The sequence below is a fragment of the Lacerta agilis genome, chromosome 3 (assembly GCF_009819535.1).
Source record: "Lacerta agilis isolate rLacAgi1 chromosome 3, rLacAgi1.pri, whole genome shotgun sequence".
Taxonomy (NCBI): domain Eukaryota; kingdom Metazoa; phylum Chordata; class Lepidosauria; order Squamata; family Lacertidae; genus Lacerta; species Lacerta agilis.
The window spans coordinates 49,067,144-49,092,563 of NC_046314.1; the positions used below are offsets into that span (position 1 = coordinate 49,067,144).

The 25,420-nt window shown below is 40.4% G+C and overlaps 1 protein-coding gene and 1 long non-coding RNA gene across 6 annotated transcripts in view; one reads left to right on the top strand and one right to left on the bottom strand.

Moving 5' to 3' along the window:
• CDK19 (cyclin dependent kinase 19) overlaps nucleotides 1-25,420 on the bottom strand; it is a 72,427-nt gene that overhangs the window by 3,591 nt on the left and 43,416 nt on the right. For all 5 annotated transcript variants that reach the window (XM_033143601.1, XM_033143603.1, XM_033143602.1 and 2 more), the window contains 8 exons: nucleotides 17,019-17,076; nucleotides 14,431-14,562; nucleotides 5,578-5,721; nucleotides 5,345-5,414; nucleotides 4,538-4,610; nucleotides 3,660-3,757; nucleotides 2,429-2,507; nucleotides 336-584 (listed from right to left, as the gene is read on the bottom strand). In XM_033143601.1, the coding sequence (XP_032999492.1) occupies nucleotides 336-584; nucleotides 2,429-2,507; nucleotides 3,660-3,757; nucleotides 4,538-4,610; nucleotides 5,345-5,414; nucleotides 5,578-5,721; nucleotides 14,431-14,562; nucleotides 17,019-17,076 (903 nt within the window). The remainder of the gene's footprint in view (nucleotides 1-335; nucleotides 585-2,428; nucleotides 2,508-3,659; nucleotides 3,758-4,537; nucleotides 4,611-5,344; nucleotides 5,415-5,577; nucleotides 5,722-14,430; nucleotides 14,563-17,018; nucleotides 17,077-25,420) is intronic.
• On the top strand, nucleotides 13,689-23,689 carry LOC117043665. The gene is made up of 3 exons (XR_004426217.1): nucleotides 13,689-13,848; nucleotides 17,043-17,088; nucleotides 23,422-23,689. It is a non-coding gene; the product is annotated as an uncharacterized LOC117043665 (long non-coding RNA).

Consider the following 25,420-nt stretch of genomic DNA (forward strand, 5'->3'; position numbering starts at 1 on the left):
GAATTCACCTCCTTAATTCACATGTGTTAGGCTGCTGTTAAGGATGTAGGAAAAAAACCAACAAACTGCACAGCGACCTGATCTGGGTGCATGACTACTTTGGTGCAGATGGGTGGGAAATCTGTGGTCCTTCAGGTGTTGTTGGATGATAATTCCTATCATTCCTGACCCACTGGGCATCTTGGGTAAGAGTTGGAGTCCAACAACATCTGGAGAGTTCTCCATCTCTGCTACAGCCTAAAAGTTCACCACACGGCTCAGGTGTGACAAAGGGCAATATTTATCAGCTTCTGAAACTGGCACTACAGCATGTTCCAAATGAACAAAAACCGTACCTGATAATCCGAAGGTATGACAGGCCCGCCTGAATTAGTGCCTGAAGGCCCTATGCGTGGTTTCTTATTTGGAGGCACCTGGTTGAGGCTGGAGTCCTGGCTGTGCTGGAGACCTGCCCCAGTACCGCCACCTCCTGCTCCACCTCCCCCTGTAGTTCCATTTGTCTGGGTGCTGTTCTGCTGCTGCTGAGGTGCTGCTTGCTGCTGAGGTGCTGTTTGTTGCTGATGTTGGTTCTGCTGCTGTTGATTCTACAAGATTGCACATGGGAGGGAAAGCCAGAGTTTGGATGAGTATGTTTTAGCAATTTCTTCAGTCCACACAAATTTACACAAGATTGAACTGGCTATGAATACTGTTGTCAAGGGCGCTTCACAGCCAAAGGAATGCACATGGCAGATACTGTAGTTAACTCTTTATTGTCAAAGATAATATAGTCGTTTCTACAGTTCAGGAGACCTACACGCACCAATCTAGCATCTAGGCAGCTATTCCAAGGTCTGAGCCCTGTGAAGCAGCTTCCTCAGAGGCTATGCCTGCGTAGAAACTTCCATTGCTCATTCCTTTTCAATTCCCTCCTGGTTCTGGGACACAGAAGTGCAGGAGAGGGTGGGGAAGCAGCTGGCCTGACCTGCCTTTTCCTCCTGTTGTTCCGCCCCATCCTGTGCTCCACCCTCCAGCACAGCAAGAGGATCTTACAGGCAAGCTAGCTCATTCTTCAACCTCTTCCCATGTAACACTTGAGCCCAATTTTTGTAGGATTTCCCTAGCATTACATATCATAAAGTAAGTGGGGTTAATAGTGAGAGAATAAGAATTAAACAGCCACACACACACAAAATAAACAGCTTTGGTGTCAATTTCTTTTCCCATGTCTCTCGGTGCAATAAAAGGGTTTCATTGTTTACATTCAGAAGGCTGAACAAAAGGCAACACAAAGCAAAAGGAATTTCCACCACCAAGGATACAAAACTCCGTTTTACCACTGCTAGAAGTTACAATTGAAACCATGTTTGTGCTTTTATTGCAAAAGATGACATGTCACTATTCAATGGGACCAACCAGCCAAGACTACAGTTTGCAATTGTTCATCAGGTTTATGGCCAAAGGAATGTGCTCCTGGCCAAAGATCAAAGTAGTTGACTGAAATGTAGCCCTGTGAACTAGAGGTAAAGGGGGAAGTTGGTTTATTTGCGGTGGGGTGGGCATTCTTGTGACAAGAATTAGCTTCACCTAAGGCCTGAGAGTTGAAAAACAGTTCTGAAAATATATGACCAAACATGCATATCCTAAACTAGCTGTTGGGGATGCTGGATGTGTCATCATGTTACAAGAACCTCCTAATCTTTCTACTTGTGGCTATGTGAGTGGAAATAGCCAAGTGCTGGGGGTCTACTGGAGGTCTAAACATCAAATTTGGGTAAGCCAAGAGTATGGACAATAGCACTAGCTAAAAAAACTAGCCCTTAAGGGAATGCTGCTAAGGGAAAATCAGTTCCCTTCTCACTTTACAACACTGGGCAGCCCGGGCAGCCCTTCACTGAATATATGTGGCAGGAGGATAGTGCAAAGAAGCCACCCCAAACGTATGAAAGAATATGGAATCTTTTGGACTAATTTAATTTGTGTCAACTCTGCATTCTTTATTTTATGAAACCATAAAAGGTCTGTGGACACCAACATCCTCTTGTTGTATGTGTTTTTGTAAATGGAAAATCAATCAAAACACTTAAACAAAAAACCACCCAAGTCAAGGCCCTGTGCTACCCAGAATATAGGGCATAACGGGCTGGAGGGAAATTTCTCATCAACTGAAAGATATAATCATCAGATGATTAGAGCTAAAAGCATCCTCTATTGCTTCCTCCAGCCATGTGTTACTAAATTAGCCGTTCAAGATAAATCAATCCATGCCCCTGTAAAGGATCAGGCATGAAAATGCTACTTATTTTAGAAATGTCCCATGACACTGTGCTGGGATAGTCTTGACCAGGAATGTGTGTCTGATACAACCCCCTGTGTTCTGTCAGTGTTTCTGCCAAAGAACCATATTTTCTTCTTCTTTACTGTTAGTAGAGTGATCTTTGAACTATACCTTATCCCCCTTCTCCTCAGGTTCATCCTCATTGAGAAATTCTCGTTTTGGGTAAGGAATCTGGCAGCCAGCAAAAACACTGAGGCAGAGAAAGAAAACATTGAGGGTGTCATCCTTCAATCTTGCATTTATTTAAAAGTGCTACAATCTTAATGACTTCATTTGGAAATAATACAAAACTACAGTTAATGTTCCATGAACAAGCTTTGGCTAATGAATTTCCCAACACACACACCTCGCCAAGCATGCATGTGAAAATGTTGGAAGCGGCTTTCATTTTCAGCTACCTCTGATTACTCATTGGTCATGTTGGGTATCATGATGGAAATGAGCCTAGTTTCCCTCTGGGCTTACATGTTCTTCTCCTATGGTGTGGCCGTGAAAAATTTGGGAACATTCACTTCCATTTTTTATTAACCACAGCTTTTCATATTGTCCAAATCTGACTAAACTGTGTTTAATCTTAACCATAGTTTGTTTGGAGCAAGTCCACTTCAAACCATGGTTCATAAGCTAGTTTGTTTCAAGCTACAGTTAATATTAACCACAGTTTACGGGTGAAGGGTCAGCTTTCCATTGCAGCTGCATTGTTCAAGAAGGTTTGCACTGCCCTAACACTTAGGCTTGAAAAAATGTGTTATATTTAAAAATGTCCTCCATGCTACAAATAAGCTTAAAGAAAGCCCACTATAGGAACCAATAGAATGCTTTCCCCCCCAACTATGCTCTGCTATGGCTCCCAACCAAACCAAAAAACTATGGGAAGTATGCCCCATTGAACTCAATGGGACTTACTTCAGAGTAGGACTGTACCACTGGCTGTATAAAAATGAAGTTTATGTTCAGAGGAAAAACCTGTAAATAATGCATAACTCATCATGTTTGCAAGTTCTCTTCACTTTTACTAAATTTGATAACTCGTAGGGAAATCTCTGTCCGGTTAGTGAACTGCATCATCAAGCTGACTGTCTCCTGGAAAAGGCAAGTGATCAAATGTAAGTTTTTTCTTTTTTTATCCCTTGCACTCACCTATTCCTTACTGAATGGAGAAAGCATACTTTCACTTGGTAGTTAAGTAGGTGTTTCAGGGATATAGGCAGACAAAAATTCTGCCTTGTGAACTAATTAGACATATTTATTTTTATATATTCACAGGGCACACAGATAGTCAAATATACCGTTAACTAGAAGGGGAAAGCTCTAAAGAAGGAAAGGATTAGCAGAGACATACTCTGACGTAGGCAGTGGGTCCTCCTGGAAGTAGGGATCCTGCAAAGCTTGCTCTGAGGTAATTCTTTTTGTAGGATCCATAGTGAGAAGTTTTTGAAGCTGTGTAGCACAATATTGGAGAAAGTAAGCTTATATGAATAGCACTCACTGGGTTATATGCCAAAATACCAAGTATTAAATGGTAACTAAATCAAAGAAAAACTTAGGATTTCACACACAGAAAGAATGCTGCTTATCTTTATAGTAACACAAAAATTGTGGTTAATACATGGTAACACACACCCTCAATTTGCATCATTTGTAATTCAGAAAAAAAGACTTTTCAGGAGAAAAAGAAACTTAGTTGTCTCTCCTGTGTCTACAATAAGATGTTATAAAAAGTTCAGAACAAAAGTGTATTTTGTCTAGCATCTTGTTCCCTACAGTGGCCATCCAAATGCTTCTGGGAATCCCACAAGAAGAGGAAGAAAGCAACTTTACTTCTGCACACCAGAAACTAATATTGCAACCAGCAATGTCACATTTGAGTTTCTTTACTCTTGGATGATGGAACTGGTGGCTTGTTAATTTTTAGTCAGTCCTAATACTTTAGGGCTAATTGAAAAAATAGTCAATCAGGCCAATAACATTAACAACACCAAAAATAAAAGAACAGAAAACAGATTTTAAAAAGTATTCAGTGCTCAAATCTGTGCATCTTCATGCTCATTTTCTGTCAGAAAAGGGTACGCCTGTAATCCGATACACATATTTCCTGGGAGGAAGACCAACTGAACTCTACAGGAATTTATTTTTGAATAGACATAAATGGAACTGTGCTTATTATTTTACAAAATAAGCAGTCCTCAACAGCACTATGAGATGGGCAGCGTAACTTACCAAAAGAAACACTTTGCTATCAGGCTTAACTTTGTGTTTTTCCATATATTTTATGAGGCTACTATTGGCATACCTGAAAAACCCAACAGAAAAACATGTTTCAAAAGAGTAACACATTAACAAAAACATAGAAATGCATGTAGTAATTTACATTCCAAATAACACTTTCTGAGTTTTTTTTTTAATTTACTGATACAAATGATGTACTGCAAGGCAGGTGGTGGTGTTTTGTTTGTGTCTCATGAATATCACTTTTCTTTATTCAAATATGTAAACATGGATATGGCAGTATATATTTTTATTATGGCATGTGAGGTAAAAGGTATTGGTATTTATTGGGTATGGGGTGTATTAAACAAATGCAGGGTGACTGACTTGTCACAAAATTCCTACATTTATCAATCGGATTAATTGATATCCCATTTTTAACAGAGGTTCAAGGAAGCTAAGAATACCACAAAACAACATAAATAATGCAAATTATAAACAGTAGGAAGCGATAGAATTGAAGCTTAAACCAGGATACAGAAAAAACATAAAAACAGAAGAATGAATATTGAAGGCTCGTCATCATACAGACTCATACTACTCTGCCTAGAGTAACCACATGCAGTCCTCAGCCCCAGGCAGTGTGGCTAGTAGTCAAGGGTAAGGAAGTCGTAGTCCAACAACACGTAGAGAGCACAATTGTTTACTACCCTTGTACTAAGCAACGTGTTACATATAAATGAAGTCAATAAAAAGTTGATCCTAATAATAATATTCTAGAAGCATAATTGCCATTAGTCAATGATACATAGCACTTACGTTGTTCTCCTAAAGTCCTTTTGAAGTGTAGGATATTCTGGCATCTTCCTAATATCTTCCCAGTCTTTGTCTTTGACAATAAAAAGCAATTTGAAAACTTATTGAAGTATAATAAAATATACTGTACACAAATTAATGCATTTTTACTACCCAGTAATATAAGACTCTAATTTATTGGGAGTGGGCAGAAATCAAAGGATTTTGCATAGGGCTCCTTCATAACATTAAATTACCTGCAGGAAATCCCATTACACTGAATATGCGATCAAGTTGATCATGATGAAAAGGATTGCTTGTTTTGATGTCTTCCTGACGACAGTGGAAGATAGGTTCTGAAGTCAATAGCTCAGCAAATATGCAGCCAATGGCCCATATATCTAGGAAAGAAGATCACATGTGCAATCTAGGTACCCTCATTTATTTTTTCACTGAAGTAAGATACTTCTAATGTTAACCACAAAACGATGTGATGAAATATATAGCAAATATGCATAAACAAAAATAGCACAGTTGTGATGCAACTAGATGAAACTAAATGCCCTGTAAATTCCACATGAATACATACTTTCATAATCAGATATTGTACAAAACTGATTCAAAGCAGAAAAACTATTACGTCTGATGACAAAACAAAAGCTATTTTGTTGACTATCTAAAAAGACATTCGAACAACCTCAAGCAAGAATTTTCTGCAACATTTCAAACTTCTTTAACCAAATTATGAATGCCAGCAATGATTATCAACCCTCATTTTGGAATTTCCCGAAGGATGTTGTTTAGGGTGGGTTAGATGGGGAGGGTGCATATAATGATGAAGAATCAAACAACTTATTTGGCCCAAAGGTACTTTCATGACAGCCACATGAAGAAGTTTCTATTTATATAAAATTAGCCCAGGGCATTTCTGGTTGAAAGGAGACTGGTTGAGTTGTGCTGGGGAAGGGTGTGGCGGAGCTGAAACATGTTGTTGTTGTTGTTGTTGTTCAGTCGTTCAGTCGTGTCCGACTCTTCGTGACCCCATGGACCAGAGCACGCCAGGCACGCCTATCCTTCACTGCCTCCCGCAGTTTGGCCAAACTCATGTTAGTAGCTTCGAGAATACTGTCCAACCATCTCATCCTCTGTCGTCCCCTTCTCCTTGTGCCCTCCATCTTTCCCAACATCAGGGTCTTTCCAGGGAGTCTTCTCTTCTCATGAGGTGGCCAAAGTACTGGAGCCTCAACTTCAGGATCTGTCCTTCTAGTGAGCACTCAGGGCCGATTTCCTTGAGAATGGATAGGTTTGATCTTCTTGCAGTCCATGGGACTCTCAAGAGTCTCCTCCAGCACCATAATTCAAAAGCATCAATTCTACGGCGATCAGCCTTCTTGATGGTCCAGCTCTCACTTCCGTACATTACTACTGGGAAAACCATAGCTTTAACTATACGGACCTTTGTCGGCAAGGTGATGTCTTTGCTTTTTAAGATGCTGTCTAGGTTTGTCATTGCTTTTCTCCCAAGAAGCAGGCGTCTTCTAATTTCGTGACTGCTGTCACCATCTGCAGTGATCATGGAACCCAAGAAAGTGAAATCTCTCACTGCCTCCATTTCTTCCCCTTCTATTTGCCAGGAGGTGATGGGACCAGTGGCCATGACCTTAGTTTTTTTGATGTTGAGCTTCAGACCATATTTTGCGCTTTCCTCTTTCACCCTCATTAAAAGGTTCTTCAATTCCTCCTCACTTTCTGCCATCAAGGTTGTATCATCAGCATATCTGAGGTTGTTGATATTTTTTCCGGCTGAAACATACTGCTGCGATTGTCCCCCTGAAGGGCCAGCAGGAGTGTCAAAGATGACAAGAGAGCTTGTAGAATTGGAAGCTACAGTCACTGTCTAGAAAATGCACGTGCTGTGCATGGAAGTAACACTCTTACCCCTATCGTATGTCCCACAGCAATGGGCATTCAGAAGTATGCAGCATCAGAGCACAGAGGTGACATTTAGCTATCATGACTGTCTATCTATCCTCCATGAATTTGTTTAACCCTCATTAAAACATACTCGTACTTGCACACTGTGAGCAATCCTTATTGAACCGAGTGGAACTTTTCTGGGTTAACAGGTATAGGATTCCACTCTTAGCCAGGGGCAATCAGCTGCTGCCAGCACCATTTTCTGGCAGTCATTTCAATAAAACTATGTTGTATAAAGACTTTCCTTTATTTGTCCCAAATCTATAGTATTCTGAGAGAGGGAGAAGAAGAAGAAGAAGAAGAAGAAGAAGAAGAAGAAGAAGAAGAAGAAGTTTGGATTTGATATCCCGCTTTATCACTACCCGAAGGAGTCTCAAAGCGGCTAACATTCTCCTTTCCTTTCCTCCCCCACAACAAACACTCTGTGAGGTGAGTGGGGCTGAGAGACTTCAGAGAAGTGTGACTAGCCCAAGGTCACCCAGCAGCTGCATGTGGAGGAGTGGAGACGCGAACCCGGTTCCCCAGATAACGAGTCTACCGCTCTTAACCACTACACCACACTGGCTCTCATTCTCTTGTATTACTTTAGCCTCACTATTCCTAGCTTTATTAATGCTGTCTGCCATCACCACCCCTCCTGCCCAAATACCTCAGGAGAGACACAATATCATCATGTAGTGTTCCCCACAACCAAGGGCTTGGGGTGGGGATAGCGGCTGCTAGCCAGTGACTACCAGAAAAATCTTCAGAAATTCACACTCAATCCTTTCCCCTCCCCCCAATTTTCTGGAGGTGTTTGGTTTTCCCACCCAAAATTTCAACTCCAGATTTCTCATGAGGACTTTCAGGTGAGTGCTAAATTATTTCTGAACTTTATCTTTGAACTTCAATAGGAGCATTTATACAAAAATATATAGCAACTAATTAATCATGGCTTGCACTAGTTAAGCATTAAGATAATAAAGCAGGGTTATTTGCTTTAAGTTTAATCATAAATTTAGAATGAAAACTGCCATTTGCAGGAGCACTTAACATAGCAAGGGAGTTAAAAAATCACAATTCTTGAGATCATGCTTTCAGCATTTTCAGGGCATTCATTTATTTACTGTTCTGAGGTATTCTTGCCTGAAACATCATACACAAAGATAAAGTATGCATATATTGTTTTACAAATACTTACTGAAATTACTTCTCATGTTAAATTATTCTAGAATCTTACCAAGTACACAGCCACCATTCAAAATAAATAAAACTCAATGCACTGGGGAAGGAAATTTGTCCACACTCATGATACCACAATGAAATCGCTTTTACCACAGTGATTATTAAGGTCTCTCAGTTATATACTTTGGGCATAATCCACTTAGAGTTAGTCACTGCCAAATTCTATTGTTTTCAACAGGAGAGCTAAGTACATGCTTTGATCTGTTCCACCAAAAACAAATTTGACTTGGGTACATTTAATTTTGGCTGGATTGTACACTTAGTTTTTTAAGAGCATACCATTTTTGTCTCAGGCTTCATGCACCATATTGCAAAATCACTGCATTGGCTGTTTACAGCAATATTTATTCTGTTAAACAATTCCACATATTAAAAAACTGAGTCCTCAGTTTAAAAAGCACTATGAATAATAAGGAAAAGCTAGAACCACTCTCCAAATATATGAAGGGCTCATCCATACTGGAGTTCAATGTGGATTTGACTCTGCTTGTGTCTCTTTCTTCACTTTTTTGTGGTGTCCACACATCCACAGATAATACAACAGGAGAAGAAAATCAGATATAAAACTGCATGTTAGGCGACTGGGTGCACTGAAGTGCATCATATGGGCAGGATTTTGCACAGGTGTGGTGTTTCACTGGGTGCCATCTATCACTACCACCCTTACTTCCACCTTGCTTCTATCAGCCTTGAACTTTTCCATTGGTTTTTGCTGAAGGCACATTTGCAGTATTCTTATTTTTGAATCAGCTCTTTTGTGCACAGATTTAGATGAAAAATATCATCCTTGGAAGGAGAAGGGGAGGGGGGAAGTGTGGGTGATTCCAAATCCTTGCCTGACTTGGAGGAACACACCTATTTCTTTAACAACTAAGGATATGCTCCAGGAGTGGGAAGAGGTGGGCTCTGGGAAAGCATGATTCAGTCAATAGGAATGCAGAAAGATGGGTTTGTGATGGGTGAGTTGACTGCATGGTGAGATAGTATAGTGAGCACTCACAATGCACGTTGGCCCCAGTGAAGTCGGAAAATGTAGCCATGAAATCCTGGAAGCAAATTAAGTTGCTGGGTAGGATGTTGAAATCCAGGAATCCCAACACAGCATTCTCAGAAATGCTACTGTTCTATGTGCAGGTGGTGTTGGAAGAAAAAGTTCAGATGTGTTAGGTATCAGAATTTTTTTTTTGAGAAAGCCACTCCTTTATAAATTACAAAAGGATAAGACGCCACTTGAGAAAATTGGTTTGGATGAGAGCCAATAAACAAAGTCAATCCTGACAGGACAAAGGTTCCATAAGTAGGTGGTTCGTCTCGTCTAAGAAATGTTGTTGTACTCCCCTTAAAAGGACAAAACACCTAGTTTGGGAGTATTCCTGGCTCTAGCTTTGTCACTGGAAGCTTGGATAGTGGCAAGGAATGCCTTTCATCTGCTTAGGCTGCTGTGCCAGTCTCAGCCTTTCTTGAACAGCATTAGCTATCTATCCTTGAGAAACATCTAGGATTGTCTAATGCGCGGTACGTTGGACTGCCTTTGAAGACTGTTTGGCAATTCCTTTTTTTTTTTTTATAAGATTTTTATTATTTTCCAGTAAAACAAGAAAAAAACATAACATAACATAAACACCAACATTAACACAATAAAAAACACATTACATAAACACAATCGACCAAAAGAACAATTAAAACAAAACCAAAACCAATACCTACCTAAACTGGAACACCAATCTATCTCTTACTACTTAACGAAATCTAGTTTCTGATCTTCTAAAGGGACCTCCCCCGCTTTCCCTCCTCTGCCTTCAATACTAATATACTTTGGTAACATCCATTTTTAACATTACAATTCATTATCCAACCTTTTATGCTATCATAAAAACTTAACATCTTATAATATCATGAAATAATTCTTAAATCAATCTTATACTTCTTTTCACTTAAGCTGCTGCTATTAGTCAGTTACATATCTCTTCACTAATTCAAAATTCCCAAAATCGTAACATCAAAATCTTAAAACTTAACATCAAAATCCTAAAGTCTTAACACACTATCTTCAGGGTACCATGAATCCATCCTAATTCAATTTTTATCATTTTCACCCTATTCCCCTTCTTACCATTTTTCTACTCTCTCCCATGCCCCCCCACCATTCATCTTTACATTCCCCTCTGTTGTCCTTGTTCAGTGTCATCTTATAGTTTATAAATCTCCTCCTTGGGCGCCTCAAGAGGCACCAACTCTCCACTCCCAGCAACTCCATTTCGCAATTTTGATTTTCTTCCACTTGTGTCTTCAAAAATCTTCTCACCTTCATCTCTGGACTCCCACTCCAGAGACTGGATCTTGTAGCTCCAGTCAAAACATCAGCCCTGTGTCTCTCACTACACCAGGGCCGTCCATTTACCTGGGGTTGCTGAATCAATTCGTCCCATTTCTCCAGCACCTCCCCCAGTTCCCTGGAGAAGTCTGCTTCCAAGTTATCAAAATTCTCCCAAATCTGGCTGGTCTCTCCTGCTCCACAACAAATTTCTTTGAAATTGCGCCCTAGCCAGTCCATTTTCCGATTCACAAACTCCAATTGCAGAAGGATTGTTCTTTGTTCCTGGGTAATACCCGGATCTAGAATCAGTTTAAAAGCGAAAGCAAGCATGGTTGGAGAAGACAAAGGGTGTCAGATGTCAGTAATTTTCCATCTTGCGTACTAGTTTTCCAGCGCCATTTTCCCTGAGACAGGGTGCCAAAAACAATTCCAAAAGCCACAGAAGAGATATTTCCAAAATCTTCAATCCCCTCACAGGGATTTAATCCACTTCTCTGTCAAAGTGCTTCGTAGCAACATTGTATCTAGTGATGCAGCTGCAGCCACTTGAAACTTAATTACCTCCTCTGCACAACAAAGGAGAGGGACGGGCTTCCTTTTAACATCCCTCCCGGTTGCCAATTATTCAAATGTAAATCCAATTAGTCCCGTACTTACAGCAGCCGGGGTTCTTCTTTTTTCCTTGAAGTTAGCAGGAAAAGCTTGGTGCTCAGGTCTGGCAGAATCGCTGCTTTGATCTCCTGGGGGGGTGCATCCGCCTCTCCAGTCCCGTGTCGGAGCTCCGCTCGCTTGATTTCCCCCCCTTACGAGGGTCAATCAAGAGCAGAGACGGCACGTCTGGGACCCACGAGGCCGCGGTCCACGGGACGCTCTTCCCGTGGCTTTAAGGGGCCCTTGGCGCAGACAAGGAGACCCCTAAAACCCCCCGGGAGCGGGAGCTCTTCAGCTCCGCTCCGCCATTATCCGGCACCAACCCGGAAGCCCGACTGTTTGGCAATTCCAGTCAGTTGAAAATGCAGCTGCCAGGATGTTGATCAGGATTGGTTGTTGGGAACATATCTCACCAGTTATTGCAATAAGTTCGCTGACTTCCAGGCTGTTCCCAAGTACAAGTCAAAGTGCCGGTGACTACCTTTCAAGCTATGTATGGATTACAACTCAGGCACCTGAAGGAATGCCTGCTCTCATAAGCAAGTTGCCCACACATGGAGGCTCCTTCCATTCTTTAGAAGAGGCTGTCCTCTAGGTGCCCTGCCAGGTAATGCACGTGGCCACCAGAGAGCCACATGGTGGTGTGGTTCTGCTTCTTGAACTCACTCCCAGATAGGCTTGTCTGGCATCAATATTGTTATTCTTCTGGCGCCAAGCAAATGTGCTTTCATTCTCCCAGGCCTTTAAATGTATTTCAATACATTTTCTGCTTTAACATGTTTGCTGTACTTTAATTATCTTGATTTTGTAAGCCATCCTAGAAGCTCCGCTGAAGGGCATATAAGTATGTATGGGTCTACCTATCTAGACACACAGACACACACACACACACACACACACACACAGCATAATGAACAGTTATAGATGACACATTCCCTGCAAATATATTGGTTGTCCTTTCCCTACATGCTGAACTTCAAAAGGAGTGCTTATAAATCTACAAGCTATTACTAAATAAGGCAAGTCCTCTTATGAGGGTTGTGCAATTTAGATTCAAATGATATTTAATATAAATATATTTCAAGCTGTAGCGTGAGATTTGAATCACACCACAGAAAGAATGTGCATGTAATAAGCACTGTAGCTGCAAAGCATTATACGATTAACTCATTAACTTTTTTTGTAAAGTGTGCATAATGCTAGAGGCAAGTCTGGACTCAAGAGGTACATAAACAATTATAGTTATTATGTCTGCTGCTTGTCCTCCTTGCCATGAACCTTCATATGACTATCCTGGTATATTTATCTGTCTGATCATGTCTTATCATGGCCTTCAATAACACATCTTGGAACACAGTTATACCACAGCTTCTCTGACTTTCTCAATTTATCATACTTATCCTTGGGCATTTTTCTCTGGATGTGTCACATGCTACAGGTATATCACATTTTCTGCACAACCAAACTGCTGTATTTAACATCTATGGAAATGCAGTGTATCTCCCATATAATGCACCTTAGTGCCCTCAGCTTTGGTTGTGGCCACTTGTATGTGCTTTGTGGGTTTAGTTTGAGATCATCACAAACCTTTCTTCCTCTTTATCCACATACACACACACACACGTAGTTTTAGAGGGTGTGAACTCCCCTGCTCCTAATGAAACCATAGCGCTTTACATAACAGTAAGACCAACCACCCAACTGCTTAGCCATCATTAAGATGGGCTGGGATCCCACTATTTAAGGTGTTTGTGTGTTTTTCTCACTATTGCTTCATCCTGTACTCCTGGTACATTGGATTATGCAGAACACCTAGACAAGCAACTTTCAAAAGCCACTGCATACAGTAGAACGTGCACCTCAAGACACTGCATTGGTCTGAAAGTGACCAAAAGAAACAATATGCCCATTGTATTCCATAATACAACGGTACAGACAAAGTAGTGTGCCATTGTAGCTACAGAGCATGTATATGTATGGATATATGTGGAATGGGTGAAGCATAGTCGGTGAACAGTTCAGCTGATCATATGAACCCTCAGTAACAAACTCAAATACCAAATTGATCAGTGAAAATATTGCCATTTAATAAACTGACTAGCTTGTTTAGAATCCTGTACAGGTATTTCTCTTAGCCCTGATGTGATCTTGTCAATTTTTTAAAAAAGGGATGGGCAACTTGTGGCCCTCAACTGGAGTACAGCCTCATCAGCCATGACCTACCCTCTTATTTTCTTCCCCCGTATCTTCACATTTCTAGATAGCAGTCTGAAAGCATAAAATCTGAGGACATGACATTTGAAGGCAGAACATCTGGGATATTAAAGGCTGCCAAAATGCAGAAGCTAAAAATGGAAAGGTACGTGCTAGTGATGTAATGGATGCAGATAATGGTACTGGAGGAATGTCAGGCAGCTCACTCAATGGGATAACAGTGATTGAAAATATAAGATTAATACTAAGTGGCCATTAGAGACACCTCACTTTCTAAATCTGCATCAGCACTAACACAAAGCTCTTAGCCTGTTAAACTACTGGAGGCACCACTCTCAGATGTTTCAGCAATTAGCTCAGAGGATGGGTGAATGAGAACATGCTGCCATTTCCCCTGTAATTATGGAAGGCCTTTTGATAGAGATGGCTTGAAGCATAGAATCTTTGGCACCAAAGATCCTTGGAAGAGACCATAAAAAGACTGGCAGTTGGATATATCCCATAATAAAGTAAGGGTGGGTGGGCCAGCACAAACACATCCATGAAGAAAACACCCTCAGCCTACTGTGCACTCAGTTTACATGTTCACTGACGGAACCATGTCTTGTTTCTGAACCATACTTGCACCAGGAGTTTCCTAGAAGTGACATTTTCTGGAGCCCTAGATTGCAAAACCTAATATCTATACATCTGGAGACTAAAAAGGTAAGTCTAGCCACCCGCTTACCAATGGCCTTTGTGTAGTGCCTTGCACCAAGTAACAATTCTGGGGCTCTGTACCAGAACGTCACCACAACTGGATCCAGATCTGCGAGTGGCTTAAGAGGTGAGTTGAATAACCGTGCAAAGCCCATATCAGCTGAAAAACAAAACAGTATTTTTATTATACCAAAAGCAAAAGCTTTCAAAGCAAGCTGCAGTGCACTGCCACTCCCCTCTGAGGTTTAGCAGGCACAGGCATTGTCTAGTTTCCTCCAAAAGTTAAAGTCTTGCTTCTTTTCCAAGCCTTGGGTAAGGATTGGGATTGATGCTGCTGTTAACTGCATGGAGGGGCTACAAAATTAGTAAGATTGTTAATTAATGTTAGCCTTGTTGTAACATTTTAATTGTTCAATTGTTTGTCTAGGTATGTTCTCTAAATGTAATACACCTGGCATCATGATGAAGGGAGAGAAAGGAATGGGATTAAATAAATAATTCAGTAAATAATCCTGTTGCATTCTGCAGACAAAACAATCACAGGCTACAACAGGCCTTATCAGAAGCAGCATGGAAAACAGTAGGCATACATAGACACAAATATGGTAGGGAAAGGGAAAGGGAATTATTACAATTTGCTGCCTTGAGTGTTCCTTGTTGAGAGGAGAGTAAAAATCACACAAACAAATAAAGGAAGGATATAATCAGGGCTATGACCTGTTCAGTTAATCAAACAAAATCAGAGTTAGGTGTGGTATACTCTCACTGTCATCAGAGGGCTGTTAGTCATTTTTACTAACTAATCTCCTAAAATTAATATGGATTATTGCACAACTCTGGTTAAGATGAACGAGTAATATGAAGTAAATTTAGGTCCTTGTTAAGTGCGCAAAATTTAAAAGTTTTTGCACTTCCCACTTATCCATATACCAAGAATAGCAAAACAATAACAGATCAAGTTATTCTGTGCTACACTTTGGGCTGTACCATCAAGATTATACAAACGTATTCTTGTATAAGCTTCCATGGACTAGAGTCAACTTTATCAGATAAATAAATGCAGTTTTTGCTGCAACAGACCACTTAATCCAAACCTGTAAGTTTTACTGAAATTCAAATAATTTATTTATTTTTTAGCAAAACCTCAGCTTATTTTGGGATCAGTGCATTTTAATTGTATTTACTTTCCCAGAGTTCTAGAGTAAGATGAAGGTTGAGATGTATTCTTTCATGTGGTTTCTGATGTTTTTGTCTTAATTTTGAGAACAAATGAGTTTTATAAAGACACAAGTAAAAAAGCCAAAAAAAAGTGGCACAAAATGGGGTGCCATAAAATGGGGAGAACATGGGTATTTTCTATGTAATGGGACCCTCTCCCTGGTGACTGCACCTGTTATTATGAACACTGCACAAAGCATGCCCTTATGACACTTTAATCCCAAGCATTTGTGATAGTGTTTCAGTCCACACAGTGAGTATAATGCAGTCATGGTGTGTGAGGTGGGGCACCTCAGCTCCACAGCCCTCCCAGCTGCACTGCCACTCACTGTGACAAGGAAGGGGAAACACTGGGTTGTTGGCAGCAGGTGCAAATGCACTTGTGCCTACCACTGCCAACCTAATCCCTCCTCTGCTCTCGAGCTGCCCCACCCCATCCTGGTTCTAGCAAGTGGCAGTACCACTTTGGGCCCTCTCAGTCTTTTTTTTTTAAGGGGACCACCTCCCCCATTGTTGAGGAAAAATTTGGAGCTGGGCACGGAGCGATGTCAGGACATCACATGCATGACACCATGTCAGGCCCACTCAATGTTCTTGAGAAGATGGAGCCTCTGGCTGGGAAGACAATTCTGTGGTGGTGCCCACCTCATGAATGGCATTTTGTACAATGTCACAACAATGGTGTAATGACATTAAGCCCAAGATATAAATTGTTGCTGAGTTCCTGAGAACATGAGGCTTTATCCCTTTCCTTATGTTACAGACGAAGCTCTTTGAAGTATTGCTAGGAATCTCCACATTAACAACATCAATACTGATTTCATTATATATGGGGAATCTCAAAGTGGTTTACAACCTACATTAAAATATCAAATAAAGCAATTTAGAATAAAACATTACAGAAGAAAGTCAAATATAAAGTAACTTTCAAAGCAACATAATTAACAGAAACTACAAAATTATCTTAAAGATTTCAAAATAAAACATTACAAAGGAAGTCAGCTACAGAACACACATTTAATGCAGTATATAAAATGCACATTTAAAACAGCATAATTAGCAATAAAATAAAATATTATAATGAGTATAAATATTGCTGCTGCTGTTGCTGCCAATCCTGCCAATGGTGGTTCATGGCAGATAGCGGCTGTGGAAGCTCAGGCTTGATGACATGAGTCTGCACTAAGAAACAGTCAAGATGGTCTCTGGCCTCTTCAGCAGCCTCAGCTTTTGTAGCTGGAATCAGTCAGGGCCAGGTGGAAAAAGGCCTCTAAGTCAGGGAGCAGGTCTTCCAGGATTCATAGCCATGATAATCTTTGGCCCTTCAGCAGTCATCACATTACAACCTTAATAACAGCAGTTGCAACAATTTGCATTAGAAATGTAATGAATACTTACCAATTTTAACTCTTCCTCTTTCAGGACCTTCTCCCATTACCAGAATATTTGCTGGTTTCTGGAAAAAAAGGTAAAATATTCTGCTGACTAGCTGTTAAATCCACATGAAATTAAGTTTTCTGTGTACTTTAGAAGTTTAAAGTACTCAGATCATGATCACTTTTCCTCTTTGAAATATCATTTTCAATTGTATGCAAGCAAATAGTTCATGAACTATTTTAAATAACTCTGTTTTACATTATGCAAAACAGAGTTTCAAATAATCACAATACTGGCCCGTTGCTGCAACGGCCTGCCTTTCCCCGCTGCAGTTGCCTATGGCTGTAAACCAAGAAGGCGGGGAAGCAAAAAGTACCAACTGGAGCAGTTCCAACTTTTGCACCACATTTGCTATTTGGAACTAATAAGTAACACAGTTAAATCTGCTGTTTAGACTAGAGATAATTGCAACTCCCATTAATTTTGTAGGTGTCAAGCAAATATCCTGATCACAATGAAATAAAACTGCATAAAATATAATTGTGAAATCTGTCAATGCACACTATGAGGTAGGTTTTGGTTCAATAGCAATCTAAGATGACGTAGGAAGAAAATGAATTGAGCACAACAGCATAAGCTATATCTGTGAAACAGCTATGAAGCTTCAGGTCTGTTTCTGAGTACAACCATCAGTGGATACCACCTTATGTCCCTCTCTATCTCCCAGCTTTTCCTTATCCTATTTTACCAAATTATACAAGTGACAATTCAAGCTCTTCCCTCCTTCTCTTGTTATTCCACTAAGTTTGGCAGATCCTCCTAATGCACCTTCTACTTTTTCCTTCCTTCCTTCCAATAAACCAGCCAACATAATACCATTTTGCTATGAATACTAGACACGGTTACAGAGCATCATTTGAGAATCACTATACTTAAATTTTATATTGTTAGTAGAGTTTGAAGACAGGTCCTTCAGCACTAGGTGGAAAGTCTTGGGCAATTTTGAATCTCATTTGAATCTACTTAGAAACATAGAATCATAATTGCTTTGATGAAAACACCTTTGGAGATTTATCAATTTGTTCCTTATTGTTTTTTCCCCCTCCAGAAGAATTCAAGAAACTTTACTTACTGTACATGTGGAAGTTAAAGTAAATACATTAGACCATTTTATGGTGTTGAGTATTTTAAGGAATTAGGATGGAAGAAACATATCAGCAAATGAAAGAGTGTGTTTTTGCATCCACCTGAATACATGTAGACTAAAACTTTGGGTAGGGAACAGGGGTGTACAAGGAAAGTCTGCAGGGTATTTTTACTTGTATTTGCTTGAACATGAGTAGAACAACATGCACAGTCAGGGACTGAGTGGGCGGAATGACTCACATCAGATGCTGGGAGTGGGGCTTGCATGCATGCTCCTGTACACGAATTCATTCTTCACGTGTCCAGGCATTTGCCTGGTCTAAATATATGCACGTATAAGAAGACTAAAAGGCTTATGTAGACATAAATAGGACTGTAGTAAGAAATTATGTAGTTGTTATCCATAAGAAAATGCAGCAAACATTATAAGCCAAAGACAGCATTAAGATCTCCAACACTAACTTTAGTAAATCCAAGGACATCTCAAGGGCATACCTCCGCTTTGGACACTGACATTCATTCCAATGAAAACATGAGAATTCATGGTTCAAAATTACCTATCAGACCTCTTAATATATGCTTCCTAATTACGTCAACACTTCTGGGCCAGTTAACACCTAGTTTAAAGATCTTATACTTTTAAAACTCAGCTTACAGTGAACAGAAGATGCCAGCTGTTAAAGAAAATGATAGTACTGATCAGCCCATGTTTAGTTGCTATAGAAACAAAAGGTTAGATTTGGAATCTCATGTTTAAATTATCAGCAATAAAAACTGAACAAACAGATCCCTGCTGAGTGTGAACTATGGGATCTGACTGCAGTAAAGGTGTAAATGTAGAATGTACAAGGTCAACAATAAACTGGAACCATCTGCTGCAGAAGTAGCATAGACGTTATAATTTAAGACAAATTCCTTAGAGCAGTAAACATGCAAATGATCATGTTTTCTTTCCTCTGGCTAGTGGGTGTAATGCAACGAATACATCTCTGAGAGGCAACACAAAGAGCAAGAGCCAAAAGTGCTCAGACAACTATCATGTTCTTGAAGAATAAAAATAATTCAACATCAAACAGAAATCAAACCATAAGAACATTGGAGCTGCTTTAATGCATGCAGGGGCAATCAATTCTTTAGTATGAAGGCCAGAAAGGAGCCAGCAAAAACCAAACATAAGTAAAACTGTCTGCAGCTTTGAATAAGAGGAACACAGCTGATTAAATGATAAGGGAAACAATGGCCAACAGAATGCAAGTATTTAGTAGCCTTTACTGTTCCTGAGCTTATCTAGGATATAATTCTTTAGAGATATGACCTTCCCATGAGAAAAAAGTTATCCTCATGCAACTGCTGGTTTTTGTTTTTGTTTTTTTAAATCATTCACATGCAAACAAAAGCAGTTAACTATTGGAGCGTGCCACTATATCAAAACAATCCGTAGAAAATGATTCATGAGCCTACAAAAAGGCACTTGGCTTACTAAGCCATTAATTCAAGAGGGGATCAAAATTGTTAGCATGCTTCCACAAGAAAAAGTGAAATTTGGCACACCCATTATCCAAAACATCCTGATTACCAGGGGTGGGGTGAAAATGGGATATTTTACACATTGAAAGTTCAAATGTTCCCTGCTGCATGCAATGTGTAGCTGTGAGTAATGGGCAACTATAGCTGTCCCTTTACCCCAGGAGAGTGTAATAACAATTATACTTTAAAAAGCCTCTCAAATAATGTGAACTTGGCTCACCTCACCTTACTACCCCCAAAGTGTGCATATATGAAGCATACCTAATATGGCCTTGCCTTTTTCCAAGATGGCAGCACCACTATTTTGTACAAGTTTCAGTATCTTTAATATGCTCAAGAATTCCCTACTGCCCAACTACAGAGTGCATTGTCTAGAGCAGGGGTGAGCCTCTAGCCCTCCAGATATTGTTGAACTCCAAGTCCAATCTGCCTCAACCAACATGACCAGCCCCCCTCAGAGATGGTGCGAGTTGCTATCGAGTAACAACTGGAAAGCAACAATTTCCCCAGCCCTATCACCTTTGTAAAGCTCTTAGTATGACTGCTGCTAGGGGAGATGGTGAGGTAGCCAAGGACTGTAGGCCAAGAGTTGCCCATGCCCACCTCTCATCTAGCCAGTAATTTGCCCAGTGTCTCTCATTGACTATTGAAGTCACTTTTTGAAGTCAGGTGCACAAACTGAATTTAAATAGCAAATTATGCATCTGTAGAACCTTCACTCCCAAATGCCATGTGGCATTTAATGGCTAATTTTAATAAGCAAAGTAACAGGACATTGTGCTTCTTCTACTGCTGATTGTGGGAGAACCCAGCAATTTAAAAATGTGCACCTTTTAATTATTAAAATATAATAAAAAGGAATGAGTAAACATGATACGCTGGATTTCAAGATGTTTATCCTGGCCATGCTTGCCTTGTGAATAATGTAGTGATGTGTCTGTGTATTTTACTAAAATTAAAACTATTGGTCAATGTTACATGACCCTAGTTGAAACTTCATACAAATCACACCACTGAGGTAACACCACTGGAACAAAACCAAAGTGGCAGTTAAGTATAGACTGAAATATGGGGAAACTGTTTCATAGTTTAATTATTAAAAGAAGTACAGTGTAACCTGATATTATCAACAGAGATGGTACAGCCAGTGTGGTGTAGTGGTTAAGAGCGGTAGACTCGTTATCTGGGGAACCGGGTTCACGTCTTCACTCCTCCACATGCAGCTGCTGGGTGACCTTGGGCTAGTCACACTTCTCTGAAGTCTCTCAGCCCCACTCACCTCACAGAGTGTTTGTTGTGGGGGAGGAAGGGAAAGGAGAATGTTAGCCGCTTTGAGACTCCTTTGGGTAGTGAAAAGCGGGATATCAAATCCAAACTCTTCTTCTTCTTCTTCTTCTTATTGCCCACACAAAGATTCAGATACCTGAACTTTCAAAAATGGATGTCCCACCCCAATTCATATTTTATAATGATAGCAGCAGATTTGGGGACAGCTCTTCTGCATACTCATAAGTGGAATAATAAATTCTTTTATAAACTGGTGAAAAGGGATTGAGTACTGAAAAGTAATCAGAGCTACTGAAATAAAGAATGACTATGATCAAACAAGATCTGTGCTAAAGCGGCAGAATTAATGTTTTGCACTTTCCTACTGTCAGTGTCTGCTAGTACATATTAACTTTTGAGAACTGAACTTTCATTTGGGCTCAGTTTGCTCTAGACCCTTGAACAAATAACAGTATTTACATAATCTGAGTAGCAACCTATGTATGGGTGATCTGGCGAGGGTAGTGTTCTGTACTGAAAACATTTTGACTGTTAACGTTGGCCTAGTAATTTGCATATGATTCAAAAGCAACTGATTGGTATGAGAGAAAAGAATGGTGGCCGTGATCTTTGGCATGTATTGCCCATGGAAGCTAATTGGCACTGTCCATTCTCTAGGTTGTCAGCTGGACCACTCTGGATCTAGATGGAAAATTAACATCTGATAACAACAGGGCCTTGTGCAGTAGATGGTTCCAAAGTTACTCTGTGTTTGGTGTGGTGTCTAGGTTCACTTTCAGGTGATGGAATGTATTGTACTGAGAGTGATTGTTTTCTATTGATGGGTAGGCAGCCTACAATGCAATGAATATCACTGAATCCCAGAACTTAGATGCATTTTAAGTGATATTTTTTGAATGGAAGATCTGATCACTGATCTCTAACATCTGTTTAATTCGGCTCTTTCTTCAAGGCAGGTGATCCAACAAACAGGGGAAATACAAAAAGGATAAATGGTTGGGGAGTTCCCTAACCATGTGGCCCTTTTAATTTATCTGAGTCAGTGCAGTGCTTTGCGACTCCACAAATCATTCCTGCAAAGCTCTAACTGCTAATAATATTTACTTTTTGGTGCTGCTTAGCTGTCATTGCAGCTAAGTCTGCTGCTGCTTCTGTGTCTTCAGGGAAGTTTAAGATTTCTTTCCTCTTAGGAAAATGATATGAGCCAATCAGTATCACGAAGTGAATATGGTGATGAGACAGTGTGCTAAGTTTTCCCACCTGTGGCAGATTTACATCGGTAATATAGTGATGGAGCAGGGTAACTCCCCCCCCCCAATACTGTGGTCCCATTCTAATGGAAGCGGGGAGCTCTGGTAATGAAACCAGAGATCCAGTCATGAATCTCACTAAGTTTGGCCCTTAGAGGCTTGAAATGTATAATTCTACATTTATAATGCATGCTGATACTTTTTAGGTATTCTGATGAGTGTATTTAATAGAAGTAATAAATAACCCAGAGAAGTACTCTTTCCTACACGACATTCTTGATATGCTGAGAACACATGCATGCGTGCATTTTCTAACAACTTTCAAATATATGTGATGGTTAAATTACACACATGTAACTGCCCATCTGACTGAATTTGGTGGCTTTAGGCTAAACGAAACATGTTTGAATCTTCAAGTGAAGTAGAAGGTTTGAGGGGTGGGCAAGAATGAGAAGGACAAGAATGTGACATGACGATTTACAGACAGAGGTTAATTTGCTTTTTAGTCTTTGTTGCAGTGGAGTTGGGAATACCTCAAAAGAAACTATTTTTGGAGAACAAGTGGTAAAGAACCAAAATAGATTCCCCCCCCCCAAAAAAATAGCCTAATAATAATACATTGTAAAGATTGTCCTGTAAAAAAGAAAGTAACTAAAAAATAAGCTAATTTTAAATCAAGGATTTAAACCGTGAATTCCAGACTTTTTACAATAGTACCACTATATTATACAAATAATAGTGATATTTATTCACCATCTGCTGTTTTGAATAGCAAATTGTTAAGACACAATCAGCAGCACTATTTAAGAGCAGCACTCTAAAAATGCCTATTATAAATACTCCCTGAAGGACTTATTATATCTAGATGATACAAACAATGTCCATAAAATGTCTACAAACTAAATATCAACATGGTACCAAGGACAAAGCCAACATAGTTTTCCTTGTCCTCTTTAACGGATACAATGTTTTGCCACAGGACCGAACATTGAAGGAGAAACATAACCCAAATTATTTGCTTGGGTGGAATGAACACAAGGAAGCAAACAAAAAATGAGCCCCACTGAGCTGCACCCATAAAACATTTTAAATGAACGTTTCTGATAGCAAGTTAATATGCAGAGCTCTAACATAAGCTGTTTTGAGCTAGACAGTCTTATACAAACTTTACTTCCTTTTCACTTGCCTCAGATTTTTTTCATTTTCTGCACCAGGGGACTGGAGTCAAGGGATAAAGCCAAGTCAGGACCAAACTAAGAGGCAAGGCTGAAGAGCAAGCTATAAATCAGGACCAGAGGAAGACAAAAGGATACAGGAATGCACCAAAGCTCATCAGGACTATACTGCTCAGGCAAGGCTCAACTGGAACAGGAAGACTTCTTCTACTCCTTCCTGTCCAGGAAGATCCAATGGCCAGTTTTGGAAGGAAGGGTTTGACCAAGTTGGGAGTTGCCAACCTGTTGCCCATAAGCAGCATAGTAACTGTGAAGACCTATATTGGTGCCCCCAGGCAGGGTCCCCAGATTCTGAACTTCCTTTTTTTAAAAAAAGTATTGAGCCCTCCTAGAATGAAAGCAAAATGTGCAGGTACCCTTCTAGATGATTTCTGTGAAATTAGCCTAACTACTCCTATCTGTCAGTGTTTTTAGCCAAGGAGTAAAGTCAGAACTGTGATTGATAACTGAGGTTTTTTATGCTAAGTCACAGGAACCCAGGGTTTCCTAAAGAGCTGCTATTTCCACATTAGTGCATTCTTCTTGTTTCTGTCTTATTTTCTAATAGTGCTTGGAATCTCCAGAGTTTCCCCTTCCTTTTTCCCTAGCAAACAGGACTTCTGTGGTGGGTTTGTCTGAGATCAGGTAGTCCCAAGAAGTTACTTTTTTTTTTTTTTTTTTTGCAAATGCTATATACAATATGCACAGGCGGATGTTAAAGAATCCATTCCCAAATAGTAAATGCAAAATGTGAATGTTTTACAAAGAAGGTTAGCCATGTCTCCTCCTGGTATAGGAGTTATATCCAAGCACTCATTAGGAATTAACTGTAGAGTTAATTTACATTACAATGGTGTCCATGTCTACTTCAGAAGTAACTCATTTTGTATTTAATGGGACTTACTCCTAGGTAAGTGGGTATGGGATAGGAGCCTAGGCTTTGGTTTAGGGGGTTGGCATTGGTGAAAACAGGGTTCTTATGCCTTTAACAGCTGCATCTCTGCAATAAATACCAGCAGGACAAAGCTGACTTCCCATGGTAAATATGCAGTTCTCTAGGGGGGATGAGCGGGAATGACTGCATACTCTCCAATTGTGTGTTATGCCATGCCCCCGCTACAGCCATGTTGTGCTACTACACAACCCCATGGCAGCCATTCTGTCACTGGTACCCACAGCACTCTCTCAAAATTAAACATGTGCTCACTGATCCAAAAAGGTTGGCAACCACTGAACCAAGGTGTGAGGATACTTCTTTGTTTAGATAATGTATGTCCAATGCATCAACAGCGATTGACTTGGGGAACACGCGAGGGTTTTGGTCGATTGTGGCCGCCTCAAGCACCCTGCTCGGCTGCCAGCTTTGCCCGATGCCCAGTCAGCTGGCCAGCTTGGAAAGGCGCGAGGCCCCTGCCTCCGCCCCCTGCAAGCTGCAGCCCTGGGCAGGGAGGCAAAAATGAGGCGCAGGGACTCTGCGCAGGCTGCAGCTGCAGAGGCGCTCAGTCAGCTGGCCAGCTGGGAAAGCAAGCCAAGCAAGAGACCATGATGTTTCTCCCCCCCCTCCCACCAGTTCCCATGGAAAGAAAACCCTCTCCCTCCTAGTTCTGCATGGATGCTGAACTTTCCCCACCTTTCCAGCTTCAGCCTAGCTGCATTTATTCAAAAGTAAGCCGCTGTCCCACCTCACCACGGAGCTCTTCCAGCCAGTAAAGGGGGAATTGGACATTTCAGGGCATATTGGTTTCCTGTGTGCACCAACAGCCCTAGGAGAGGGCTGGTGTGGGGGTAATAATTTGTTATTATTTTTATCATAATCCTAATTTATTATTTATACCTTGCCCATCTGGCTGGGTTTCCCCAGCTAAATATAACATGTTTAAGTTGAAGAATGACAATCGGAGAGTGTGGTACCGTAATTCACTGCCAGTTTTTTATATTGGATGGTGGATCGCAACCTGTTGGCTGTGCCTGGTATAGATCAGAGATGGGGAAACATTTT